Source organism: Typopeltis vanoorti, chromosome 14 (genome assembly GCF_054136105.1).
Source record: "Typopeltis vanoorti isolate ZY-2024b chromosome 14, IOZ_Tvanoo_1.0, whole genome shotgun sequence".
NCBI lineage: Eukaryota > Metazoa > Arthropoda > Arachnida > Uropygi > Thelyphonidae > Typopeltis > Typopeltis vanoorti.
The window spans coordinates 75,769,279-75,796,041 of NC_143562.1; the positions used below are offsets into that span (position 1 = coordinate 75,769,279).

The following is a 26,763-nucleotide window of genomic DNA, read 5'->3' on the forward strand; positions in this document are numbered from 1 at the left end:
GTTTAAGTGTGTTAGGAAGGAGTGGAGTGTGTGTCTGAGCCATGTGGCCAAATAGCAAACACATCATCCACATAACGAAGCCAAATAGTGGGTTTTTGTGGGGCGGAGTTTAAGGCTTTCTCTTCAAATGTCTCCATAAAGAAATTGGCCAAGGGTGGGGAAAGTGGTGAACCCATGGCTGTCCCCTCTATCTGTTTGTAGAACTTCCCTTGCCAAAACGAAATAGCCTGAGTTCATTGTGAACTGAAATAGGGCTGAGATATCGGGAGGAAACTTGGCTTGGATGAGCTCAAGGGTTTCTTTGCATGGGACATTAGTGAATAGGCTCCCCATTAGCCTCCCCATATAAATCAGTAGATTTATATGTTGTTATTGTTGATGCAAATAAATGTCTATGTAAATTTGTGATGGTAATATTTATTTTGTCAGTTTATCGTGTAATTATTAAAGCGGTTTTTGTAAATCTTAGATAATTTATCCCTAAATATGGATAAAGAAAAGGAAAAATGATGAAAAGGAAGACTGTTTAAAGAAGAATGAATGCACAAATACTGTTTTTATTGAATATAAAAGTAAACTTTTATTTTTGATATGTAGTGATTTAATTACTGTGCCCAAAGAATACAATATTAAACACATACAATTTGATACAAAACATGCAATAAATGTTGATGGATTCTTACATGAACTTAAAAGTGAATGAGTTTTAAAAAATCTTCAGTCAGAACAAAATATTTTTACAAAAAAAAACCAATGCAACAAATACAGCAGTGATTAGAACAGGTTACCATGAAATCATTACATGGTCATACTACCAGAGAAAATAGCTGGTAGTATGATATCTGATACATCAAGAAGTTTTATGCAGTAAAGTACTTCAGTTTGATCATGTAAAGATGATAGTTGTTCATGATGACAGTTGTTTCAATTGTGAATTTTATGTGAGGAAAATCATTGACCCACCGAAAATTACAATAATATTTAAAAGAAATAGATGCACAGTATAGCAATTTGTTATATCACACAGAAATATGTCGGCAATGTTTTACAATTATTTCTGTAAAGAAATAATTGAGGTTTTGAAGAATTTTAACCTTCCAAGTGACAAATTCATTAGCATAGTGATGGCACACCATCACTAGAGTACAATTACATTACTTAAAGATTTTGTCAACAAACTGATATGAAGCATTATCACTGTTTGATACATCAAGAAGTTTTATGCAGTAAAGTATTTCAGTTTGATCATGTAAAGATGATAGTCGTTCATGATGACAGTTGTTTCAATTGTGAATTTCATGTGAGGAAAATCATTGACCCACCAAAAATTCCAATAATATTTAAAAGAAATAGATGCACAGTATAGCAATTTGTTATATCACACAGAAATATGTTGGCAATGTTTTACAACACTTTATTTTACTTAGAGCCGATGAAAGAGGAATGATAACTCTCTTATCTCTACTTGTGTGTTCTTCAATGACCAAGTCATCCTATGACATACCCTGGTTACTTTAGCAATATGACCTCTAAACTTCAGCTCTCTATAAACTACTATCCCATGCCTGGCTTTATCAATTTCCTTCATCAAAATACTATCACCCTATTTAAATCATCCTGCAAGTTCTTTGCATCAACTTAACTATTATCCTACCCCAACTCTGCATATCTGCAAACAACCGAATATCAACCTTCAAATTATTTCTTATATCATTTATGAACAAACTGAACAACAGTGACCCCAGCACAGAGCCCTCTAGCACACCACTAGTCACCTGGATTCTGCTTCTCCATATACCACTTTTTGGTATCTGTCCATCAGCCACTCTGTTATCCACATCATCAGTTTCTAATCTATCCCCATTTGTTGCAGTTTGTGGTATCCTGTAAAATGCCTTTGCAAAATCCAGCAGTATCATAGTGTAGCCATTCCTTTTATCCAACTCAGCTGTGATGGATAAAAGGAATGGCTACACTATGATACTGCATAAAAAGTTAGTATATTACTAAGGCATGACCAACCCTTCACTAAGCCATGCTGCCCCTCAGAGTATGATATCCTTTTCACTCATTTCTGAATTCTCTTTTTTAATGGACTTTTCTAGTACTTTTATCCTGACTTCTGAGATATTAATTGAGCTATAATTAGCTACCACACACACACACATCCTCCTTTATGCAAATTAATTATTTTGCCCTCCTCCCACTTTCTTGGGACTTAGCCAGAGATGAGACTTAAACTGAACAGTGTAGTCATATGCATCACCAGCTCTCCTGCATGTTCTCTTAAAACACGAGTCAATATCCCATCCAATCCAAGAGCTGTATTTGCATTCAGATTCTGATATCCTAAGTATGTCTAATTCATCAACCTCTGTTCTCACATCAGTACCCATCACTTCTACCATAACAGCGTCTTCACTTGAATGTATGCCCTTCCAAAACGGACACTCAGTAGCTGCCTACCTCTGTTACCTCTCAATTTTACCTACCTCTGTTACCTCTAACATCTGAATACATTAAAGTTATCCTTCCACAGTCATTCTTCCTCCTACTTGCCACATAACGAAAAAACTCTTTGGGATTTCCTTTCATCTATTCAGCTAATCTCTTCTCATAATATGCCCCCTTCCTTACATGCTGGTCATCTTTCTTGCCAGATACTTGTAGTGTTCATGAGTTATAGCTAGTCACCTTCCTCCTTATACAGGGTGTTCGGGATAAATTTGACAGTTTCGTAAGGAAAAAGAAAATCTTCTTTGTATCTATTAAATTTAATGAATTGACAAAAAAACATTACAGGCAGAGTTAATTACAATACTATCAACAAGATTTACTCAAAATAACCACCATTAGCATCGATCACAGCTTCAATTCTGCTTCGGAACCTCGAACAAGCTGATGCTACAGTCTCCCTGGGAAGGGCCGCAAAAACTGTTTTAATTTTATCCATTAACTGGGCTTTTGTATTACTGGAAGTGCGATTGGTGTCTTTTTCAACTGCGCCCCATACAAAATAATCCATGGGGTTAAGGTCTGGGGAGTTTGGAGGCCAAACATTTGGACTGGTGAAGTCGTAGAAATTTTCAGACAACCATTTTTGACTTTTCCCAGAGGTGTGGCAAGGGGCCGAATCCTGCTGCCATACATACGGCCTACCATTGGCTACCCTTGTTATCCAGGGCTTGACTACAGTTAGCAACTCCACGAACAAAGCCCGAATTCCAATGCCAGGGTTCTTCAACACCTGTTCCTGCAGATTTGCGAGGAATTCTGCTGTACGAACGCAATCAGATCGTCTGCTAGGGATCTTTCTTCTTGCTACATCCTCGTAGTCACCATTGCAAGTCTCTAGTTCATGCCTGATTGTTTTTACTGTATTCAGGGAGCATTGGGCAGCAGTCGTAATATCCTTATTTTGATGGCGGGCACGAATCATCATGATACAAGTTATTCTCTTCCATGATTCAGGTGGGTTCCAGCTATCCATCCTTTCTGACATCTTGTATATGAATGAAGAAGGGTCCAAACTTTTAAATGAAGAGAAGTGTGTGTTAATACATGTAACTTACGGAAAAATATAATTAATTATAAATATGTCAAATTTATCCCGAACACCCTGTATATACCCTCCACAACATTTTATGTGTTTGCAGCTCATACTTAATGATACTACTCATCCAGCTAACTCCCCTGATTTATTCTCCTGACCTTGGGTATACAGTGTGATACTGCTCTCTCCAGATATCCCTTATAACCGTGAACATGCTGCCTCCTAAGCGTATCATAATCACCTGTCTTATAGTTCCACATCAAGACCACATTTTACTATTTCTTAAATCAAGACCACAGATCACTTCTCCCAATCGGAGGTAATGTAGCCACCTTAATAACAGACAATTCTTCTGATCCTATAATACGATCCGACATTCTCATATTCCTGAGTCTCCATTCTACTACAAGTAATTTTCTCTCGGTAGGTATATAAATTCCATTTCCTTCCTGTCACATGAATATATATATACACACACACATACTAGGGGGCTCTGCCCCCCCCCCGGTGCTTATGGCACCCAACTCCCCCGAGTTTCGGGCTGGTAAGCCGGTAAGACAAAAACATTTCAAATTTCGGCTTATCTTTTTACACATATAGAATAGAATATATATATATATTATGTCTTAATGGCCAGAATCTCACACTAGATTGACTCAAAGCAACGGCCATCTGCCTAACTAACTCCTAATCTTCTTGGCGGCTGCAATACATCATCAGTATCCCATCCCTGTCTTGTCTACTCTGTGCTCCCTGAAAATACTAAATCCATCACATTCAATCTCTGTAACTACATCGGCTGTTAGCGAAGTCTAACTAATGCCTATAATGTTTGGCGAGGTTTCTCTATCCAATGCAAAAAACTTCTCCCTCTTGTTCCTGATACTTCTGATATTAGTATATAGAAACTGCAGCATCCCCAACCACCTTTGCTTTCTGAACTGACTACCCTATTCAATATTTCTGCTTGAGAGACTAGATTCTGCACTTGGTAGTAATTTTCACACTTATTTGCCTTATGGGTACCTTCACACACTTGTCTGCATCCACCCTAATTTCTTTAGTTTTCCTGACTTTGCACTTCCACACTCTCAATGAACAAGGCTCTCTTTCTAGACACCTAACTCCAAATCCATTAAAGTGCAGTCTAACAGCATTGTACAAATATTTACATTCATCAAACTCAGGCCATAGGTCCATCAAACTCTACATCATTTTGTCTGCACAGCATGCATATTGATTCATTGTCCTCCTTCTCAGTTCACCTCTATTAAAGCATGGTAGCAAACTTACAAACTTCACCCTCTCGCTCTTCTTTTTAACTTCTTCCAATAACTCTTTCACATCTTCCCTCATGTAATACTTCCACCTCTCAGGTCTTTGGTTCTAGTCAAAACAATCAATTCTTTCACCTTCCCTTTCTGCATTTAATATTATTGATTTTCACATCGGGGAAAGAAGATTTTATAGTGCTTTCATGAAGTACCCCCCCCCCTTATCATAGAATTATTGAAAAAATAATCTGCTTATGCTCTCTTTGTTTATTCTTACAATTTTCTTTTTTCTACTTATTGCATTTTCTGTTCTCAGTTCGACTCATCTCTTGTTGTTTCTGCAGCTTTTCAATCTCACGCTTTGTCATGAGGACTAGATTCAAGTGAACTATTTCTTCATTCAAGTCTTCTATGTTCTTTTGAGCTTCCACCACTACAACTTTTGCATATGCTATCTTACTGCTACTTTCAATCCCCTCATTTATACTCTCTTTCACATTTCTTTCACTATCATTTAAACCTGGAATTCCATTCACTCCAACTTCTGGTTTCATGGCTTTCAGTACTAATTTCTGCTACTTCATTTTTTTGCTTCCAACAAGTCTCGCATTTCTGGCTCTTAAGTCATACAACACACACTCTCTCCATTGCTACTTTCATATGACAATCCATTTTCTCTTGGCAACAAATACACAGTACAGTGTACACACATTACATTTCACAAAATCCTCTATATGAAATCCCCTGCACAATGATGTCTTGGCCACCACTGTTCTTGTTTGCACTGGTGTCACGAATAACAGTTTACTGTACATGGTATAATTATATCAAAAATATACACTAAACCACACAGTCATACACACAAATACAATCAGTAATAATCAAAATATCATTAAATCAATATTAAAACAATGATGTAGCTGCAGGCTCACACATACACGTCCATCAAGTACCTGGCATATCCAAAATATGCGAGTAAAGAAGTGGAATGTAGATTTTTTCATGGAGAAACAATGGTGAAGGAATGGAATGCATTACCAAAGGGTATGAATGCTCCAATACTGAATGCCTTCAAGCTGCAGTGTGATACACATTATGGTTATAAAGTTTGGTCTCCCAAAACTAGACTTGCAATCTGTGCTGTGAAAGCCTGAAAATGACACTAATATTTCCAGCCAAAAGTGTTAACATAATTAAGGACCAAAATCCATTGGGCTTAATTATGATCCCTAATGTCTAGTTCTTATTCAAATTTCGCAAAATCTTAAACCAATTTTAATCCTTACCATTCTCAATGATATTTATTATATATCTGATGTGGCATGGATGTTTGTATAAGCCTTTAAGTGGTAGATTATTTTTATTGCCCAGTGCAAGACCACCACCATTCTGTTTGAGATCTTAAGTAGCTTGAAAATAGTACTATGTTTGTTCTCTGGGGGTGGAAAACTGATAATCTAACCTTAGCTCAGCTATAATACTACATGTTTACCTTTCTTGGGTAGGATTCCTATAACACAAACACACAAGTTTGAACAATGGGTGATGGAAAATTATGTACACAAACTAAATATATTTCATGAACAGCTATAACAGGTCTTGCACTTGTGTGTGTGTGGAGAAAGAGAATGTGTAAGAAATAGTAAAACATTAAAAAATTGACATGTTTAACTTTCAAGTCACAGGAGAACACACTAGCATTAAGAATCAATGAACAATTATAAATATTACAACAATGAGATTATAACATCTCTGAAAGTTTCTGTGTGTGGGGGGGGGACTTCTCAGATGTGATGCAATATGGAATTTGCTCTTCACTCCAATAAGTGGATTTCTGACAAATTTGTGAAAGGAGAATTTCTTCTCATCCTTTGGCAGATCAGTCAACTATTTCAAAAGATAATGAAATTTGAAATGAACTTCTAAAACTAATCAGTCATTTCTAATAAACTATAACTTGTTTAATGGTATCCGATGTCTCAAAGTCAACTACAGCTACTGCAACATTAATGCTGATAGATTAATTCCTTCCCTGCAGATACTTAGGAAAACAACTTTACTTTAAATAAATAAATAAAATTATATTCAGAGCACTAATTTTAAATTGTTTCTTGAATGCTTCAAACAGCAGATCAGTCTGTCTCAAAAGTAGCATATTATCTTTAAAACAAAGAATTTCTCATGCATCACAAAATTCATACAAGCATGAAATGATTAAGCAAATTTCTTTTCCTTTAGGATATCCTGCATAACTGGAGTTTCTACTGGTGAAATGCAAAAGCAAAACATTGATCATTTTCAGGTTTAAAAAGGATCTAAAAATAACCACTATCAAGATTACATTAGTGATGCTTGATAGCTAATAAAAAATCTGTTACTTATTGAACAGCTCTAACAATAAAGTCAAACCTGAGACTATCAATTTGTTTTTCTACAAGTAAAAATGAATGAATCATTATATAACAAAGGTGATGGCTCTGTTATCCAGCATATCTTACAAGTTATATTTACATTTCAAGGAAATGTGATACTATTTGACAAATGTTGGCTTGGATGTATTCATTACAACAGAATGATTGGCAGAATGCAAGAAATGAATTTATGCAAACTGTATCCCAGAAAGGATGCAATCCAACAGCACTTAAGTATTAGCCAAAGGCAGGCTAAGGGCTAGACAATACAGAAACAAATTTAGACCAAAGTGGACTTTTCAAGGCCACTTTAGGCCTCCAAAAGTAAGGTGGTAGGTAATCCAAATCTTATACCAGGAAATGAAATTCATCAATGGCAGATGAGTTGGTTCCATCAGAAAATCAAGAAATCAATTTGAAAAAGTTCTTGTATTGCTGAGGCAACCTCCAGTTTTAATTCTACAAATGAAATTCCTGAAAAGAGGATGCCTTAAAATCTCTATGTAGATACCTTGCATTATTAGATTAGTACAATGAATCTAGTCCAAGTAATTATTATGTGGCCTTCAGCTATGGAAATGTGAATTACAAAGCACTACTAAAAGATAATTACATGAAACATCATGTAATGGAGGGACCTGAAGTTTGAGAGTACTATATTTACTAATAGTATCAGAGGTCCATAATCAGCATAGTTGGTCTGCTTCCACACTGGAGAGAGTGAGCATGCAGTTTTGATGTGGGAGGCTGCTATACATGGAAATTTCAGATAACAGGAATGTTTGTGGAACTAGAGAGCCAGAAATTATGAAAAACTTAGGATATTGCTGGCTAGAAACTGGTAAGAAATAGCAAAGGAAGGATGTCAGCAGTGTATAGGAAATAATCCATAAGTGCTTAAGAAAAGTAGTATAAGCCATCATATATAGTGATATGGAGTCAGGATCATAAATCATGTGGAAGTTAAATAGATGCATAGCATTCTCAAGCAGGAGCTGTAAAAAAAAAAAAAAATGTAGAGAGAATTTAAAGAGAAAGGTGACTAACTCATGAGTAGTAACAAAGCTGGTGACAAAGAAAAATCTGATTGAGAAGATATCAGCTGAGCATGCCAACAGAAATGTCAAAGAGTTCTAGCTATATGGCAAGTAAAATGAAGAAAGAAGCACAAGAAACAATTCAACTGCTGAGTAATCACTTTTGCTGATGTGAGCGCAGAGATAGATAAACTGCAGATATGTATATTACAAAATATCTATGTTATTACAATTATGAGAATGAATGAGATCAGGCTGTTTGTTATGCGAATGAGCAAGCTGTTTAAGTCTCAGTTCTATCTATCACACTCCCAAAGAAGTGGAAAGAGGGCAAAATGTTAAATAAAGGAGGCTCCAGGACAGAGATAGAATTATAATAGTGTAGACTGTTATTGGTAATAGTTAATGTACTGAAAAAGTTGTTAAAGGCTGAATTCAGGGATGGGCAGATAGTAATATAACATTTTATGAGGGACAATATGATTTCTAAAGGACAGGTCTTGTCTTTTACTTACTGTTTATAATAAAGTGACAGCTGAGTTGGATAATGAAAGTGAAAAAAGGAAATAGCTAGAGCACACTATTTGGACTTTGCACAGCCATATAGTAGAATTTATCACACAGAAATTAATTACATAAATCAAAACAAGCAGGAAGGAATGGACATGAAGCTAGTTACAATGATTTCAGCATCAATCCTAAAAAACACTAAAATCCTAAATTTCTTCAGCATCAACCCTAAAAGAGGATGGCCAACATCAAAGAGTAATAGTATGTGGTGGAGTAGAGTTGAGGAAAATGCAAGTGACCAGTGGTGTTCTAGAAGGCTCTACTTGGGCCATTGCTGGTTAATCTGTATACATTAACAATACAGAGAAAAATTTGAGGAGGAACAGCTAACTGTTTGTTGATACTGCAAAATTGAGGAGAGCAGTAGCTAATAACAATAATGTAGAGACCAAACAAAATGATTTAAATACCAACAGCATGGGCAAAAGATAGTGTTTGCAAGTTTAGTAGGGGAGGAAAAAGATTTCAAGAATGTATAGCATTGATGGAACTGGGCAGCAGAAAACCGAGGCTAGGGTTTGGGGGTAATAGCATATTAATATACAAAAGTGGACAAAATAGCTCAAATGTTCACTTGAATGTTGAAAATTACACTGAGAAGTAGAGAAAGAAGTTAATACCCCTGCTTATAAAGCTTTAATACAAATACACATCTGGATACTATATATGGATGTGGTCAATGATTTGGGAATGAAGAAGTAGTGAAGAGGATCCAGAATCAAGTAAACAAGATAGTGATAGGTCTGCATAATGCTCTCTATGAGGACACAGTAGAGATCCATCACCTCAACCTTGTAACCCACACATGTGGGTTACAAGGTTGAGGTGATGGGTATAAAAGTGGGAGATATGATAAAAATGTGTCAGTTACTGAAGGGATTTTTACAGGATTGATGCAGAAGAAAAAATTTTTCAGTACATGTTGAAAGTTTATTTTTCACTTGGTTAGAATATAATAAATTTAGTTTAATCCTTTATCCAAGTGTGAGCAAACAAAGTTTGTGTCTGAAAGTATCTTCAGGACTGGGGTAAGGTGGTACAACACCAGGGCAACTCCTTGCAAAGGTGGAGCAAGCTACCAACACTCCTATCTCAGTATCTCCTGTAATGCAAAACACATCTCCTTGCGGATATGTCTAATGTTATGCATTAAGGGAAGGGCCACAACCCAGCCTAGTTTCGACCTTTATTGAGGTCTCTTCAGTGGGAGCCAGGCTCAAGTGGAGATACCAGGCAGAAGCATTAGCAGGTCATCTCCACCTATAGGAGTTGCCAAATGGTGTGCCACCCTTTTATTTTTAATAAATTACTCTGGATTTAGAGAAAGAGTGCCCTGGTGTTGTACCGCCTTACCCCAGTCCTGAAGATACTTTCAGGCGCAAACTTTGTTTGCTCACATTTGGATAAAGGATTAAACTAAATTTATTATATTCTAACCAAGTGAAAAATAAACTTTCAACATCTTTCTCTAAATCCAGAGTAATTTATTAAAAAAAAAGGGTGGCACACCATTTGGCAACTCCTATAGGTGGAGATGACCTGCTAATGCTTCTGCCTGGTATCTCCACTCGGGCCTAGCTCCAACTGAAGAGACCTCAATAAAGGTCGAAACTAGTCTGGGTTGTGGCCCTTCCCTTAATGCATAACATTAGACATATCTGCAAGGAGATGTGTTTTGCATTATGGGAGATACTGAGATAGGAGTGTTGGTAGCTTGCTCCACCTTTGCAAGGAGTGCCCTGGTGTTGTACCACCTTACCCCAGTCCTGAAGATACTTTCAGGTGCAAACTTTGTTTGCTCACACTTGGATAAAGGATTAAACTAAATTTATTATTTTCAGTACATGATAAGAGGGAGAGAATAAGGGGTCCACCCTGAAATTATGCAAGAGTGTAGTTAGCTAAAACACTCCTAACTATCATGGATAGTCACAAGCAAGTGCTTTGTAAAAGAATGAGTTTAAGGAGAAGTACAATAATTGTGTGAATAATGGTTAGAGTGAGCTTCTGGATTCCATAGAACACACTGCAGGAGGTTCACGCTAGCCATTATTATAGAAATTCATTCACTGACAAAAGCACTTATGGTCACATTTTGGCAAATTATTGCACTCAATTACCACTCTCAATGCAAAAAAAAAAAAAATCTAGTCCTCACACCCTCTAACTACTCTCGCTCTTCCCCAATTTCCTGAGTTGATCCCCTTGGTTTCTCCCTTGTCACATACTGAAAAATTTCTTCAGCATTAATCCTAAAAAGCCTGTTTAGTAATTTATATGTTTCTATCCTATACCCTCTTTCTCACCCATCAGCTCCCTTTAATAACCTAAAAACTTTCAATTTATCCTGACAAGAAGACCCTCATAGACCTGTTACCTTCTTGATCACAAACCTCTGGATCTTTTCCACCACTTCTATATCTCCAAGAAACTAATGCTAATAATTTAGTAGTCAGTCTGTGGAATTACCATTTAAATCTGTAACCTTGAAAAGGATTCTGCTTTTAAATTTTATTATCTTGGAAACACATACTGTTACTCAACTAAGGGAGTCCTCAGCCTAATAGATGACTAAGAGTGCAATTTTTAATGTAAACTTACTTCAGTATCTACTGTAATCATCTCCTGTAGCATTTCTTGATGTTTTTTTTCCTCTAGAGGAAGCAACACTTTATTAACATCTTTCGCTTCTGGCTCAATTATCTGTTTTGAAGTTGTATGAACTGGAGTGACTGACAAATACTTCCTACAATGAAAAATTAAGTGAACAGAAAGTAATTTTAGAATAACAATTACAAAAAACTTCATATAATGTAGTCTTAGCAGATACAAGTGATGTGGAAGATAGATATGGGGAACTACAAGGCTGATGATTATGAGAAGCTCAGAAGACAGCTTGTAGGTGTAGCATGGAATGAGGATAGCCGGAGGGTTCATCGAAAAGGCAATTAATCGAACGACAATTCGTCGAAAATGCAATTCATAGAAAAAACAATTCGCTGAAAATTTTAACTTTTCGAAAATGTTATGATAACAGTGATCCATTTAGAACAAATACTGAACTGTGCAGAGTGAGAAAGCAATGCTACTTTAATAGGGAATAATTATAGAACAATATGGTTTCTTATTGTCATTCTTGTCTGTTCATGGGACTGATTTGACTGTTTCTGGGAGGAAAAGCCCAGCCTATGCAGGCTCCATTATTATTATTGTTACTAGTAGTAATATGTGATTTCAATACAGCAATTATTATAGGATGAATTTTATTCATCCCATAATAATTGCTGTATGGATAAATGGATCACTTTTATTATAACGTTTTCGAAAAAAAATTTCAAAAAGATATTAGCAATTCTTTGGCTGGATCAATTTCATGAAATTTTAGTTAAAATTTTCGGTGGTTTTTCGATGAATTGTCTTTCGATTAACTGTTTCTTTGATGAATTTTTGTGGAACCGGAAAGGAGATTAATGCAGTTGGGATGATATTCAAGAACCATCTAGTAGAAGCAATGTTTAAATGTATATCAAGAGTCAGAAGGTTAAATAAGATAGGTGTGAAATGGATGAATGAAGAGATTAAGCATGTGATACAGAGAAAAAAGGCATTATGGAGGCAACATAAAAGGAAATAATGTGGTAATAATCAATTCCATGGTTAGTAAGGATAGCAAAAGTGAAGTATGAGCAACAGTTAGCTAAGGAAGCAAAAAGGATCCTAAGGAGTTCTTAGCTAGCAAAAGATTATGGAAGGATGACACTGATTGGAGAAAATGGTATAAGAACAACTGTTGCATATTTAATGAGCAGTTCATAAAGATCTTTCATTCTTGTGAATGTGACATCATGGAAAGTTTGAAAGCAGTTGATGATGATGAGAGACTGACTAAGTGAGCAAGAGGTACATGGGGAATTGAGCAAACTTGATGTTAATAAGGCTGTGGGACTTAATATATCAGCGTATTTTGAAGGAATGTGCCAGGGAGTTGGCATCTGCCTTGACATATAGTTTAATATCAGTCTTTCACTGGATCAAGTTCCAAAGGAGTGGAAGGCAGGCAAGATTGAGCCACTACATAAGGAAGATGACAGAACTCAAGCATCAAATTATAGGGCTATCAGTGTGTCAGTTGTTGTGGTTAAAGTGTTGGAGAGGCTGGTGAGAACCAGTATCCAGGATTGGATTGACAATAGTAGTATTATCTTTGATGAACAGCATGGATTCACTAAAGGGAGGTCATGTTTTAGTAATCTACTTACTTATTACAATAAGATGATGGCTTCAGTGGACAAAGGAGATGGATATACAGAAATATACTTAGATTTTGCAAAGACTTTTGATAGATTACTGCATGATAAGGTGATAGTCAAACTAGAGTGGATGGGGTTGGATATTAGACTAGTGCATTGGATCAGAGATTGGCAATCCGGTAGGTATCAGCAAGTTGGGAGCAATATCCTGAGAGAGGAAAGTCACTAGTGGTTTGTCTCAGGGGTCCGTTTTAGGGCCATTGCTGTTTAACCTGTAAGTTAATGATATTGGGGAAAATTTGGATGGGGATATTCAGTTGTTTGCAAATGATGCAAAGTTGGGACGAACTATGAGAAGTAGATAGACTTCTTGTGCCTTACAAGAACACTTGAATAGATTGAGTGAATAGCACAGGAGTGGGGATACGAGTCAATGTTGCAAAATGTAAGGTTTTAAAATTTGGAAAACAAAGATGGGATGTAGAATTTATGCCTGGTGGGGATATACTGTTGGAGGTGGAAGAAATAAGAGATCTTGGGTGATAGTGGATAAGGATCTAAAATTTAGAATACACACTGCCAAAATTGTGAGGACAACCACCGAATTCTGGGAATGATGCAGAGGACACTGACTTGTAGAAGTAAGAATATTCTTGTTCCATTGTATAAGGTTAGCATCTGATTAGGCTCTAAATGGGCTACTGCGCACAGATATGGTCACCTGGTTTTCAAAAGGATGAAAAGATGTTGGAAAGGGTTCCAGAGCTTTAGCCATACCTTTAGCCACCTCCCAGGTCAAGACCTTATGATCACTCTCACACAGGTGGCAACATGGTCATATTCATTACAGTCAAATTCTCAGATGCTATTACCAGGTCAAGCACTCTCAAACCCCTAGTATTTTCTATTACATGCTGTCTCAGATAGTTATCCCTTAGTCACTGAATAAAATCCAGTTCCTTCCTCACATGTGTCCTCTCCTCCTTCCAGTCAATGTTACCATAGTTGAAATCCCCCATAATAATGACCCTCTTTCCACTCATTTCATCAACTTGTTTATGCATACTATCTCCACCATCTATTCCATCACCTGGTCTATAGCAGCACCCAACTGTATATTTTGTTCTGCTAGTCTTAATCTCACACCAAATAGCCTCAAATGAGCTCTTTACATTATCCTGTGATACAACTTCTATTCTCCTCAGCTGCAGTTCATCAGCTATCATCAATAACACTCCTCCCCCCACATTTTATTCTCTCTGTCCCTCCTAAACACACTATAACACTAAAACCTAGAATGCCAAAGAAGGACTAATGAATAGTTAAATAAATTACAAAACTAGCAAAGATTAAAGAATTTTAATTCTGCACTGCTAATAATGCGCAATGGGAACAAAATATTCAATTCAGTATCCTAATGGAAAAAGAAAAAAGTATACTTGTACTGTACTTTTTCTTCTTCCTCTTCTGGTTCTCAGTATTTTGAAAGACAATTCGAATATTCCCTTTCAGGTTTAAATATAATTACACTTATCTTAATTACTCTGCTTTTAAGGTTAATAGCTTATCATAACACAACAGGTAAACAAGCAAATTTATTTATAAATCCATGTGAAAAAAAAAAAAAGTGAAAGGCTATTTCATGGATATGGACATATACCACACTGCACAGGTTATTAAATTTCTTTTTATCTGCAATCCATTTGAAATAATCATGTAATCAGTGTGCAACCACCGAGAATCTTTTTTATGACCAACACTTTATGAAATGCTGCACAATATTCCTATTTAAATAAATCTGACTGCAAGAAACTGACAAAGATTTAGGATAACCTCCTTGTTTGCTAAAAGTAACAGCAAAAACTGGTCACCTTCACTAGATACAGAAGGATCAGTAACAACATCAGGATACTGAATTAAATATTTTGTGCTCATTTCTATCCTGAGAAATTCTCAGTAACTATAGGCAAAATATTGTTGGCTTTGGGGGTGCTTAAGGGTCAAAGCTGTATAACTGAGAGAAGACCTCCACATAGCCTTTAAAGGAATGCGGAGAACTGACCAGGGCTTCTGATCTAATGTCCAATTAGATCAGAAGCCCTGATCTAATTGGACATTAGAATCACCTTCTCGTGATGCACCCTGTTGAGTATCTACCTGGTTATTGAACGAATGAAGATGGGCTGGCAATTTGGGATTTAGCCGACCAAATTGTATTCCTATTGGCTTAAACCAATATACAAAATGACGGTACAACCTGACAAAATTTCATGCCAAATGGGGTGTCGCCCGGTTAAACAAGGCCCCTGTTGTTTTCGCCAGGGAACCAGGGTGAACAGCGAAAAATCAGCTACTGGAACAAATCTGAAAGCACACCCCAACTCAACATCACCAGAGTTAAAGATCGGTACTATCAACATAAGAAGCCTGAATGGCAAATAAATGGAGCTAGCTGAGGAATTAGATAAGTACTAGATCGACATAATAGGGGTGACTGAAACAAAAAAGACAAAAACTGATGAGATCTTTCTGAGCAATACATACAAAATGTTATATTCAGGCAATGACAATCAAGGAAAAGAAGGAATAGCCATAGTATTCAACACAAAATAAGAGGCCAATCTTCTTGAATCGCAGGCAGTCTCAAGTAGAGTGATGTGGGCAAATATGAGAATGGAGAACTGGACAATGAGATGTATTTTTGCCTATGGTCCCACAGAAGGTTCTACTAAGGTGGAAGTGGAGGAATTTTTTGAGGTGGTAGAGAAAGCTACTGACACAATGAAAAAGGAAAAGTTGGTCCTTGCTGGGGATCTAAATAGCAGAGTAGGAAGTGATTGTCAGACATACAAAAATGTTTTGGGAAAATTTGGAGAAAAGAGCAAAGCTAATAATAATGGCAAGTACTTGTTGGATTTCTGCTCAGGACATAGACTGGTTATTACTAACACCATGTTCCAACATAAAAATGTGCACAAATTCACATGGAGAGAAGAGGCAAGGAATAAGAAAAGTCTCACTGATTGTTGTTGTTAATAGGGATGTTTTCTCCCTTGTGATGGACACCAGAGTGTACAGAGAATTCGAAATTGGAAGTGATTACTATTTAGTCTTGAGCAGGATAAAATTGAATTTCATATTGAAAAGAATGACATGTAAGAAAGTTTTAAAGCGAATAAAAGTTGAGCAGCTCTCAGATGTGAACTGTAGACTAAAATACACAAAGATTATTGAAGAAAAAATGAAAGAGTTTGAGAACAAGAACCAAACCTTGGAGATTCAGTGACAAACCTTTAAGAAAACCCTGATCGATTCAGCCAGAGGCATGTGGTGAGGTTGTCTGCAAGGATAGAAAATTCAGAACTCCATGGTAGACATAGGAAGTTAAAGAGGCAGTGAAGGAAAAGAAGAAAGCATATCAAACGTTTCTGGCAATAAGTCAGCTTTTGCTCTGGGAGAATACAGAGACAAATGTAAGAAAGCTAAACACTGTGTAAAACTAGCTAAACAAAAGTCATGGGAGGACTTTGGCTAGAACATAGAAAATAAATATCAAGAAGGTGGTAAGATATTCTGGAGGTTGTTGAAGAAACTTAAAAATGGAGGAAAGAGTGTTGTAAAAGGAGTTAGAGATGATAAAGGTGAAATGAAAACAGGAGAAAAAGATATCCTTGAAGTATGGAGTAATTACTTTGAAAAATTGCTAAATGAAACAAGCAGTGATAGCAGAGTGGTAAAAAACACTCAACAGGCATACAGTCAGGAATACATATCCATACTTGAAGTAGAAAAAGCCATCAAAGGCTTGAAATGTGGAAAGGCAGCAGGAGTAGATGATATTCAACCAGAAATGCTGAAGTATGGTGGTATAAAAGTCTTACAGTGGCTGCACTGCATAGTTCAGAAGGCTCTAATAGTTCCCATATATAAGAAGGGAAATAAAACTGAATGTGAGAATTACAGAGCTATATCCCTACTGAGTGTTCAGGCAAGATTTATGCCAGTATACTTGAGAAACGGTTGAGAAGAATTGTGGAAGAAAAGCTTGGTGAAGAACAAGCTGGATTCAGGCCAAATAGAGGCTGTCAGGATCAGATCTTCACTTTACGACAAATAGTTGAGAAAGCATGGGAACATAACAAAGATCTGTATTTAAGTTTTGTTGATTTGGAAAAGGCATATGACAAGGTGCCAAGAGAGAAGATATTCAATACGCTACAGTTATATGGTGTCAGTGGGGCATTATATCAAGCAATACTTTGTCTGTATTTGAGTTGTAAGTCAGCAGTTACAACTGAAGGAAGTACAGGAAGATGGTTTAATGTTAAATCTGGTGCGAGACAAGGATGTACATTACCCCCTCTGTTATTCATTATCTATATGGATCACATTATGAAGGAAAGTGTAATTAAACATGATATCAGAATTGGAGATGTCAGCTCTTTGCTTTATGCAGACGATGTTATACTTCTAAATAAATCCGGTACAAGTTTGCAAGATTCGCTGACTAAATTGAATAACTGTTGTAATAGATATGGTATGAAGGTCAGCAATAAAAAGACAAACACAATGAAAATAGGTAGAATCTTTGAAAATGTCAACTGTATTTTGAATGGAGAACCTGTGGAACAAGTAAAACATTTCAGCTACTTAGGCATGATTTTTAGTGAAGATGGTAAATTAAATATGGAAATAGACAACAGAAATAACAAAGCTGGTATTGTAGGAAATCAATTGAATAAATTCATGTGGAATAAGTGAGAAATTAGTCGGAACACAAAATTAGCCATATACAACATAGTGTTCAAGCCACTTATGGATCTGAGAGCTGGGTCAGAAGTAAAACACTTGACCAAAGACTAGAGATCGCAGATATATGAGAGTCCTGAGAAAGATTAGAGGTGTGAACAGATGGCATCAATGGCAATACCATATTAAAAACAAGGATATTAGGAAAGAACTTGACATTGTTAGTCAGCATCCAGGAATGTGTTAGCAGAGCTAATCTCAGGTGGTATGGTCACTTAAACAGAATGGCGAGGAAGATTAGCAAAACAAGAGTTCTCTGCCAGGTTGGCAAGAAAACGATGGATTGATACGGTACAAAGTGCCTTAGACGATAGAAATATAATATCTGGTAATGTTGGAGTCTTGATAAGTAACAGGCTGATTTGGATGAAAATTGTAAATAGGAAGTTAGTAATGATGTAAATTTTTCATTTTTCATACTATCATATCCTGTACACCCCTTTTAATGAAACAATATCAGGAAAAATGAGTTATAAAAGGAGTTTAAAGACCATAAATTCAATTAAAAATGCATGGAGCTTTTTTCAGAAGGAAATAAAGACAAAAAATATAGAAATACAGTGGTGACATAGTGGGCTGAAATGAAAGATTAATGACTGAAAATTAAAATTAAAGATAAAAATAAAAATGTGCCTTTTTATGGTATATGAGCTGCATGAACATCTAGAAATGTTCAATTCCCAACTCCTACACTACCTTGAAGGCACCCACCTTATTGATTCCATCCTTGCTAATCAACAGGAGATCTGCTCACATATGTCACCTATCTCTGGGCAAATGCCATGGAGAAATTTGGCAAATCTCAAATGGTTGTACTTGATATCTACAAAAGCTTTTGTTATTCTCTATCCCAGGACTTCTGTAGTTGGATTGCAAGCTTTCTGTCTGTACAAACACTATATGTGGTGGTGGATGGTTCCTTCTCTTCTCACCATTCAACTAATGACAGGGTTCCAGAAGATTCAGTCCTCTCACCAACGCTCTTTCTGCTATATATCGATGACCTACTTCAGTTGACTGCCAACCCAATACACCATTTGGAAGATGGCAGCACATTGCACTCCTCCCTTTCATTTCATAAACCTTACTCTACACAACTCACCTCAACCTACAGAAAATCAACCACCACCTCCCTCAATTCTAATCTCCAGGCCATCCTCCAATGGGGCTCAGATAACCTCATCCACTTCAATGCTAATAAAACCCAGTTCTGTCTTATCTCTCATAAAAAAATGATTTTCTCCCAGTATTATTTTTGACAACACCCAAATTTCCAGACAAGTTGAGATTCTTGGAATTACCCTGACATCAAACCTCTCCTGGCATAAACACATCACAAGCACTGCATCCACAGCTTCAAGAACTAGGATTTCTCTTTCATTCAATATGTTACTTCACCTCTGAACAGCTGTTAACTTTATACAAATCGCAAATCTTTCCAGCTATTGAATACTGCTCTCTCACTCCCTCAAAATGCTTGACTTAATACAGAGGAGAACAATTAGACTTATTAATGACCCATCTCTTACCAACTCAATTCCCTCTACTTTTGCACAGACGTTTGGTTTCTACACTATGGGTATTCTACAAATATTTCCATGGGAAATGTTAATCTGAAATAGCATAATACCCCCACTTAGTACTAATCTCATTGGAACACATGCAGCTGCTGCTCAACATCCCTTCATAGTGCACCTTGAAACCCACAGAACAGGTTTCTTTTCCTCCTCCTTCATCCCTGCAATAGCTGTATTGTGGAACTGTCTTCCCCTGTTGTGTTTCCCAAGGAATGCAATATACAGTCTTTTAAATCAAATGTAAACAAGTTCCTCCTTCTCAACCCACTACCCATATATGATACTAATGTACTGTAGGTTGATCAATCAACCAACTAACCCCTCATGTATGGGCTCAACATAAAAAATCAAAAATAAAAAATCAACATATGAGTTGTGTTCAGAGCTCAAGGGAATAAAAGAGGGGAGGTCTATGTCATATCAGCTATTTTATATGGCTTTGTTTTTATGTTGCACCAAATTTTCTGGGTTATTGTTTACTGGCAGAAATCTCAGATTAATTTGCAAGCAAAAAATATTCCATAAACTTATACATATCAGTAATTACCTGCACTTGAACTCTTATCCTTCTTCCATTAAAAAAAAAAAAATTAATTATTCTTACACAATTTATAAACATGTATAAATTTTTGACCACAAACATTTATCTTAATAAGGAGATTAAAAAATTAACATGCATTTTCAAAAACCAAAATTACCCTATGCAATTAATAAATTACACTAACCAAATAGCCAAAATTCATTTAACCAGTCTTACAATTAAAGGAATTTTCCATCAAATCATAAAGCTGCCATACATACAAATATTTACAAATTTAATACAAATATACAAAACATTTAACTACATATTTAAACATACTGACTACAAATTAATTTTCACTACCAATCAAGGTAATTATACGACCAACAAAGAAATGATATTCCTGAACAGACTGATTTAGAAGGACCATCCATTTTACTCTGTGAAGTTGAAAATGCCATCAAAAAACTAAAATCACATAAAGCTGCAGGAATAGATAACATCTTGGCAGAATGGTTGAGGGCTCTCAATGAAGGAGAACTGAAATTTCTAACAAAATTATGCAATAAAATATACAAGACTGGATTTCTACCTAAAGATATTAATCACGCAATTTTCGTTCCAATTCCCAAAAAAACAAAAGCTACAAGATGTGAAGAGTGCAGGGCAATCGGCCTCATCAGTCAAGTATCAAAAGTCCTCCTATACGTTATTCTTGAAAGAAATAAAACAAAAATAAACATAGAAATAAATGATACACAAAGTGGCTTCAAGGAAAATATAGGTACAAGAGAAGGTATTTTCAATGTCAGAACCATCATAGAAAGATATCTAGAAAAACAAGAAGATGTGTACCTCTGCTTCATAGATTACAAAAAGGCATTCAACAATGTCCAACATGAACAATTAATTGAAATCCTTTCAAAAATAGGCATGGATGGAAAAGACAGACTATTAACTAATCTTTACTGGGAACAGACTGCATCTTTGAGAATAAATAGAGAGACCTCAGAAGAATTCCCAGTTCAGAAAGGTGTGAGACAAGGCTGTGTCTTTTCTCCGATTCTCTTTAACCTGTACACAGAAGAAATATTTAATAAAATTAGTAACCTCAAAGGAATCACTGTAGGGGGCAGAAATATTAATAACCTAAGATATGCAGATGACATGGTTCTTCTAGCTGAAAACAAATATGACCTCAGAACCATCATAGAAAGATATTTAGAAAAACAAAAAGATGTGATTCTCTTTAACCTGTACACAGAAGAAATATTTAGTAAAATTAGTAACCTCAAAGGAATCATTGTAGGGGGCAGAAATATTAATAACCTAAGATATGCAGATGACACGGTTCTTCTAGCTGAAAACAAATATGACCTAAAAAATGTTACAGATGAAACCCTCAAGTACAGCAAACAGTATGGCCTCAGTTTCAACTTTAAAAAGACAAAAATCATGATCATTTCAAGAGAAAAGGAAATACCAAAAATATGCATCAATATAAAAGGAAATAAATTAGAACAGGTGCAAACATACACATATAATCTCGGACACTTGATCACAGAGAATGGCAGAACAGAAGATGAAATTAGAAAACGGATTGAAATTGCAAGGTCAACTTTCAACAGTATGAAAAATCTACTAACATCTAGAGAATTAAATCTGAAAACAAGACTAAGAATCTCCAAATGCTACATATGGTCTACATTATTATATAGAGTAGAGACATGGACACTCTCCAATCTGAGTGTGAAAAAACTGGAGGCCTTTGAAATGTGAATGCTGCGAAGAATTACGAGGATATCATGGAAAAACAAAAAGACAAATGAAGAGGTACTAGAGATGGCAGGAGTAAACAGGAGCCTGATGAAAATTAAAAAGAGAAAAGTCGACTATTTTGGACATATTCTGAGACATAACAGCCTACAAAGGACACTTCTCAAAGGAACTGTTGAGGGAAAGAGAAAGAGAGGAAGACAAAGACTGGAGTGGATGAAAAATATAGAAGACTGGACCTATCTCTCATATGAGGAATACAGCAGAGGCACAGAATAGGACATGGTGGAGACACATGGTAGTCATAATTAAAAGAAACGCACGTATTAACCACAGTGAAAATTATTTAATTGTAAATATTTCATCCTAAGTATCTTAGGACATCATCAGTACAGTAGTTTAAAACAATAATAGGAATAACATACAGTTAGGGCGCATGATTACAATAGAGTCTCGTTAAACGTGCGTGACGTGTTACAGAAGTAAAAAAATAAAATAAAATAAAATAAATAAATAAAAAAATAAATAAATAAATAAAAATAATAATTATTTAACACAATTTTGTATGATTCCATACTTTAGGAATAGTAAGAACGTCATTGCAGTTTAAGTTTGGTCTGTGTAGTAGGGCTTCAGAACTTTCTTTGTATAAACGTTCATATTTATATAAAGATCTATGTAAAAGTTTAGACTTGTCCCAATGGATCCTATGGTTTGGATTTTCAATTCCGTGTTGAGAGAGGCCAAATTTCTGCGGTTTAAAAAGACGAATGTGGTCTTGATGTTCCGAGATTCGTTTCTGAACAGACCTACCTGTCTGTCCAAAGTAAGACAATTTGCATGAGCATGGAATCTCATAAACGCCAGGCAACATCAAAGGTGAGAGTTTGTCCTTAGGAGAAGGTAACAAGTTGTAAATTTAGTTGATAGGTTTGTAAGTAGTGGCAAAATTGTATTTCTTCATAATTTTAGAAAGACGTTCGGAGATGCCTTTGACGTAAGGTATGGGAATCCTATGGACTTCTTCCTGTCTGGTTTGATGTGTGGAGAAGTGACTGATGATTTTTTTAGTTGCTTTAGGATTATATATTTAAACTGCAGAAATCTGGCCTCTCTCAACACGGAATTGAAAATCCAAACCATAGGATCCATTGGGAAAAGTCTAAACTTTTACACAGATCTTTACATAAACATGAACATTTATACAAAGAAAGCCCTAACTACACAAACCAAACTTAAACCGCAATGATGTTCTTACTATTCCTAAAGTATGGGAAATTGTCATACAAAATTGTGTTAAATAATTATTTTTATTTTTTTATTTATTTTTATTTTTTACTTCTGTAACACGTCACGCACATTTAATGAGATTCTATTGTAATCATGCGCCCTAATTGTATGTTATTCCTATTATTGTTTTAAACTACTGTACTGATGATGTCCTAAGATACTTAGGATGAAATATGTACAATTAAATAATTTTCACTGTGGTTAATGTATTTCTTTTAATGATGATCGCACCACAGGTTTCGTTATTTAAAAAAAAAAAAAAAAAAAAAAAAAAAAAAAAAAAAAAAAAAAAACATGATAGTCAATCTCCTGGAGGGAGAAGACACCTGACAGGACAGGACCAATCACAAATTGGCCACCCTCTTAAAACCCACTAAACTTCACTCACACAAGGAAATATTGGACTACCACAATGTGGTATACAAATTTCCTTGTCAATATGAGTGTGAAGTCATCTACACAGGCTTGACAATCAGATTGCTACGGTTGAGATTACAAGAGCACTTTTCGGAATATCCAATTCCGGAATGAGTATTTAATTTTCAGTCATTCATCCTCCATTTGAGCTCACCGTGTATGCATTTCCCTGCTTTTAATTTCCTTATATTTTTTATCTTTACTCTATTCCCTTCTGGAAAAAAAGCTCCCTGCATTTTTAATCTAATTGATGATCTTTAAACTCCTTAAGAATTCAGTTTACATTTTTACCGATTTTATATTTCCCATTGTTGTTTCATTAAAAATTTTAAGGTGAACGTATATCATTCATGGCTTAGTTTAGCCACTGTAAAAAGTCAATGGTTTAATACTAAGAGTTTACCCTTTCAGAATAAATAAGCAAATATGCTAAAAGTACTGAAATCTGGAAAATTTTTTTTGCTAATGTCACTATCATATAATTTCCTTTGCCTATCCATTAAGCTCTGCAATTTACATCTCCTTGACCTTTCCTCATAACTGATAATCCAGAAGCTTAATATTACCTTTGTTTCTGATCACAAGACCCTTTGCTTTCCTCCTCAAATGTTTGCACAACAATTCAGGTATAGGTATAATCAAGAACTTAAACATGAGAGACCTACTTATCAGCTAGACAATACAGCAACAATGCAGGTGTGGTTTTCAGGCAATTTTAATGTGGCATTTAAATCCCTATCAATTATCAACACCAAATCTTTCCCATCTTCTAGAGCAGAGTTGCAATAATACAGCACATTACATTACTTTTCTGAACTCTTCTTCTAGTCTATAAATGGCTATTGGGCAGATATCAGGAAAGAGTCCTCACAAAAATCATTCATCCAGTGAGTTCTTGATCTACACTTTTCTCTGAAGCTTTGTATATAAAGTGTTTATCTAATGTGTGTGTGTGTGTTATCTATCAAGTTTATTCTGGGGCTTCCTCTTTTTCAAGTTTCTGGAATGAGTCCAAGGACCTCACAATTAGGAGGCCAAAGGGAAATCAAGCCAGATGAGTTGTTTCTTCAAATTTTGGTTATGATGTTATCTCTCGAACTGACTAAAGAACTAATTCATTGCTCACTTCTGAATATGATCAGTATATGGGATTTTTAGGAGATGTCTATAGCACCTCATTTCGAATGTGTGCCATCTTTTAGACAGAGAAGCACCAAATTAACAACTGTCTCAATATTTATTTGTAATTTTTATTATCTGACCAGAGTAGTTTTAGTTTTTTTTTTTGGAATAATGATATTGCTTCTGTGTGTATGTGTACTGATAACCTATTTTTGAACTCGGATCTTTATTAAGAATACTGCCCCAGGTATCTGAACTTGCCAATTTACCCCATCCCCACTCTTCCTTACATATTCATCTTCAAGTAGCATTTTTTCAGTTATTCTCCTACAGTATTTCCTTCTATTTCAAATATTTCTATATTTCTGCTGTTTTAATTTTTTGGTACAGTCAACTTTTGAAAGAACAGCAGCACCAAGATTCTATAAGATGGATTATATTTATATGATGGAGTGGAATCTAGGAGAATGGTGGTGACTAATGGGGTACCTCAGGTTCAGTATGCTAGGGCCACTACTCTTTCATTTGTATATCAATGACATAAGGAAAGATTTAAGAGGCGATATTCAGTTGTTTGCTGATGATGCAAACTGCGGAGAGCAATAGTTGATAAAGGTGATGTAGATATCCTGCAGGATGATTTAAATAAATTAGCATTGTGGGCAAAGGATAATGAGTCAATTTAACGTTGCAAGTAAGGTTATGCATTTCGGGTTGAAAAGGATATGGTGCATCATATTGATGGCATTAGTTTGACTGAAGGAAAGTGATGAGGCTAGGGACTTGGTGATAATGGTGGACAGAGTTAAAGTACAAAGAGCATATTGCAAATGTTAGTAAAATAATCCAACCAATTCCTTGGATGTTGAAAAATTCGCTAACAAGTAAAGATAATCATAGCCTTATAAAGAGGTTATTATTCCTCTTTATAAGGCTATGATTCGGCCACATCTTGACTACGGTGCATGGATTTCTTGGGGACCAGGAGGTGGTTGAAAAGATTCAGAGAGACAAGTGATCAAGATAGTGACAGGTCTGTGGAATACTTTCTATGAGGATAGGTTGAAGGTTTGTGGGTTGCATTATGCAATGGCACTATCTTACCTTCCTTTCATTCCCTGGGCACCTTTCCCATAGCCAGACTTTCATGAAAGGCCAGGTCAAAGGAGCTGTCAGTTCATTAGCACATTCTCTCAAAACTTGTGGTGAAATACCATCCAGTCCCACAGCTTTACCGACATCCAGAGTACTCAGTATTTGGAACCCACTCTCCTCCTGCACCTCTAAACCTCGAACCTATCCTATCCCTTTAGTATTAAAATTTACTCCTCCAGGATCAAATACTCCAATAAAGTGTTCATTGAACAATTCTATTGTATGTGAGGATGCAGCATCCTGAAAGAGTAATGTCGCTAGTGTTCAATTTGTATATTCATGATACTGATGTTAATTTTTCTGTAGATAAGCAACTGTTTGCAATGCTGCATAATGGAGAGAACAACAATGAAGAGTCGAGCAGATGTTGTGGCCTTACAGGAGGACTTCAACAGATTCCATGAGTAGGCAGATAAATGGAACTATCAGTTCAGTGTTGCCAAATGTAAGGCTCTGAAATTTGGTAATCAATGATGAGATGCAAAGTATGCATTTGGTGGTAAGACTGAAGAAGATAGAGATCTGAAGGTAGACAAGGACCTAAGTTCAGAGGCCACATTAGTTGGTTGGTTTATTGGCACAAAAACAGCAAAGGTCACAGCAATACACAAAAGTCAAAGGCTACAACAGTACATAAACTGTCAAAAATAAAGTAGTAAATAATATGTATATACAAAAATGAAGGTAAACAGTGCAGTATTTTTATTATTATGTGACACCTCCAAGGAATTCAAAGACTCATCAAGAGAGAGCACCTACTCTACAACTCTCCATCTCTACCACTCAATCCATCAACTGCAGCGAACCACCAGTACCATCATCATCTAAACCAATGGCATCTGCTGCCCACCACCACCACCACCACTAGTATTTTTTGTCTGTAAATGTATTCTCAAGGCTGATTTGTATGTACGTGGGATGAAAAACCTGAGTTTCCGGGAGAAAAAAAAAACCTGCTACCTCCGTATGAGATTGGCTAACTCACCTTCAATTGAAAAACAC

The 26,763-nt window shown here is 36.0% G+C and overlaps 1 protein-coding gene across 1 annotated transcript in view; it reads right to left on the reverse strand.

The window, feature by feature from the left end:
- ND-18 (NADH:ubiquinone oxidoreductase subunit 18) overlaps positions 1 to 26,763 on the reverse strand; it is a 92,917-nt gene that overhangs the window by 46,206 nt on the left and 19,948 nt on the right. The window contains exon 2 of the mRNA XM_090403685.1: positions 11,447 to 11,591. Coding sequence (XP_090259811.1) covers positions 11,447 to 11,591 — 145 coding nt within the window. The remainder of the gene's footprint in view (positions 1 to 11,446; positions 11,592 to 26,763) is intronic.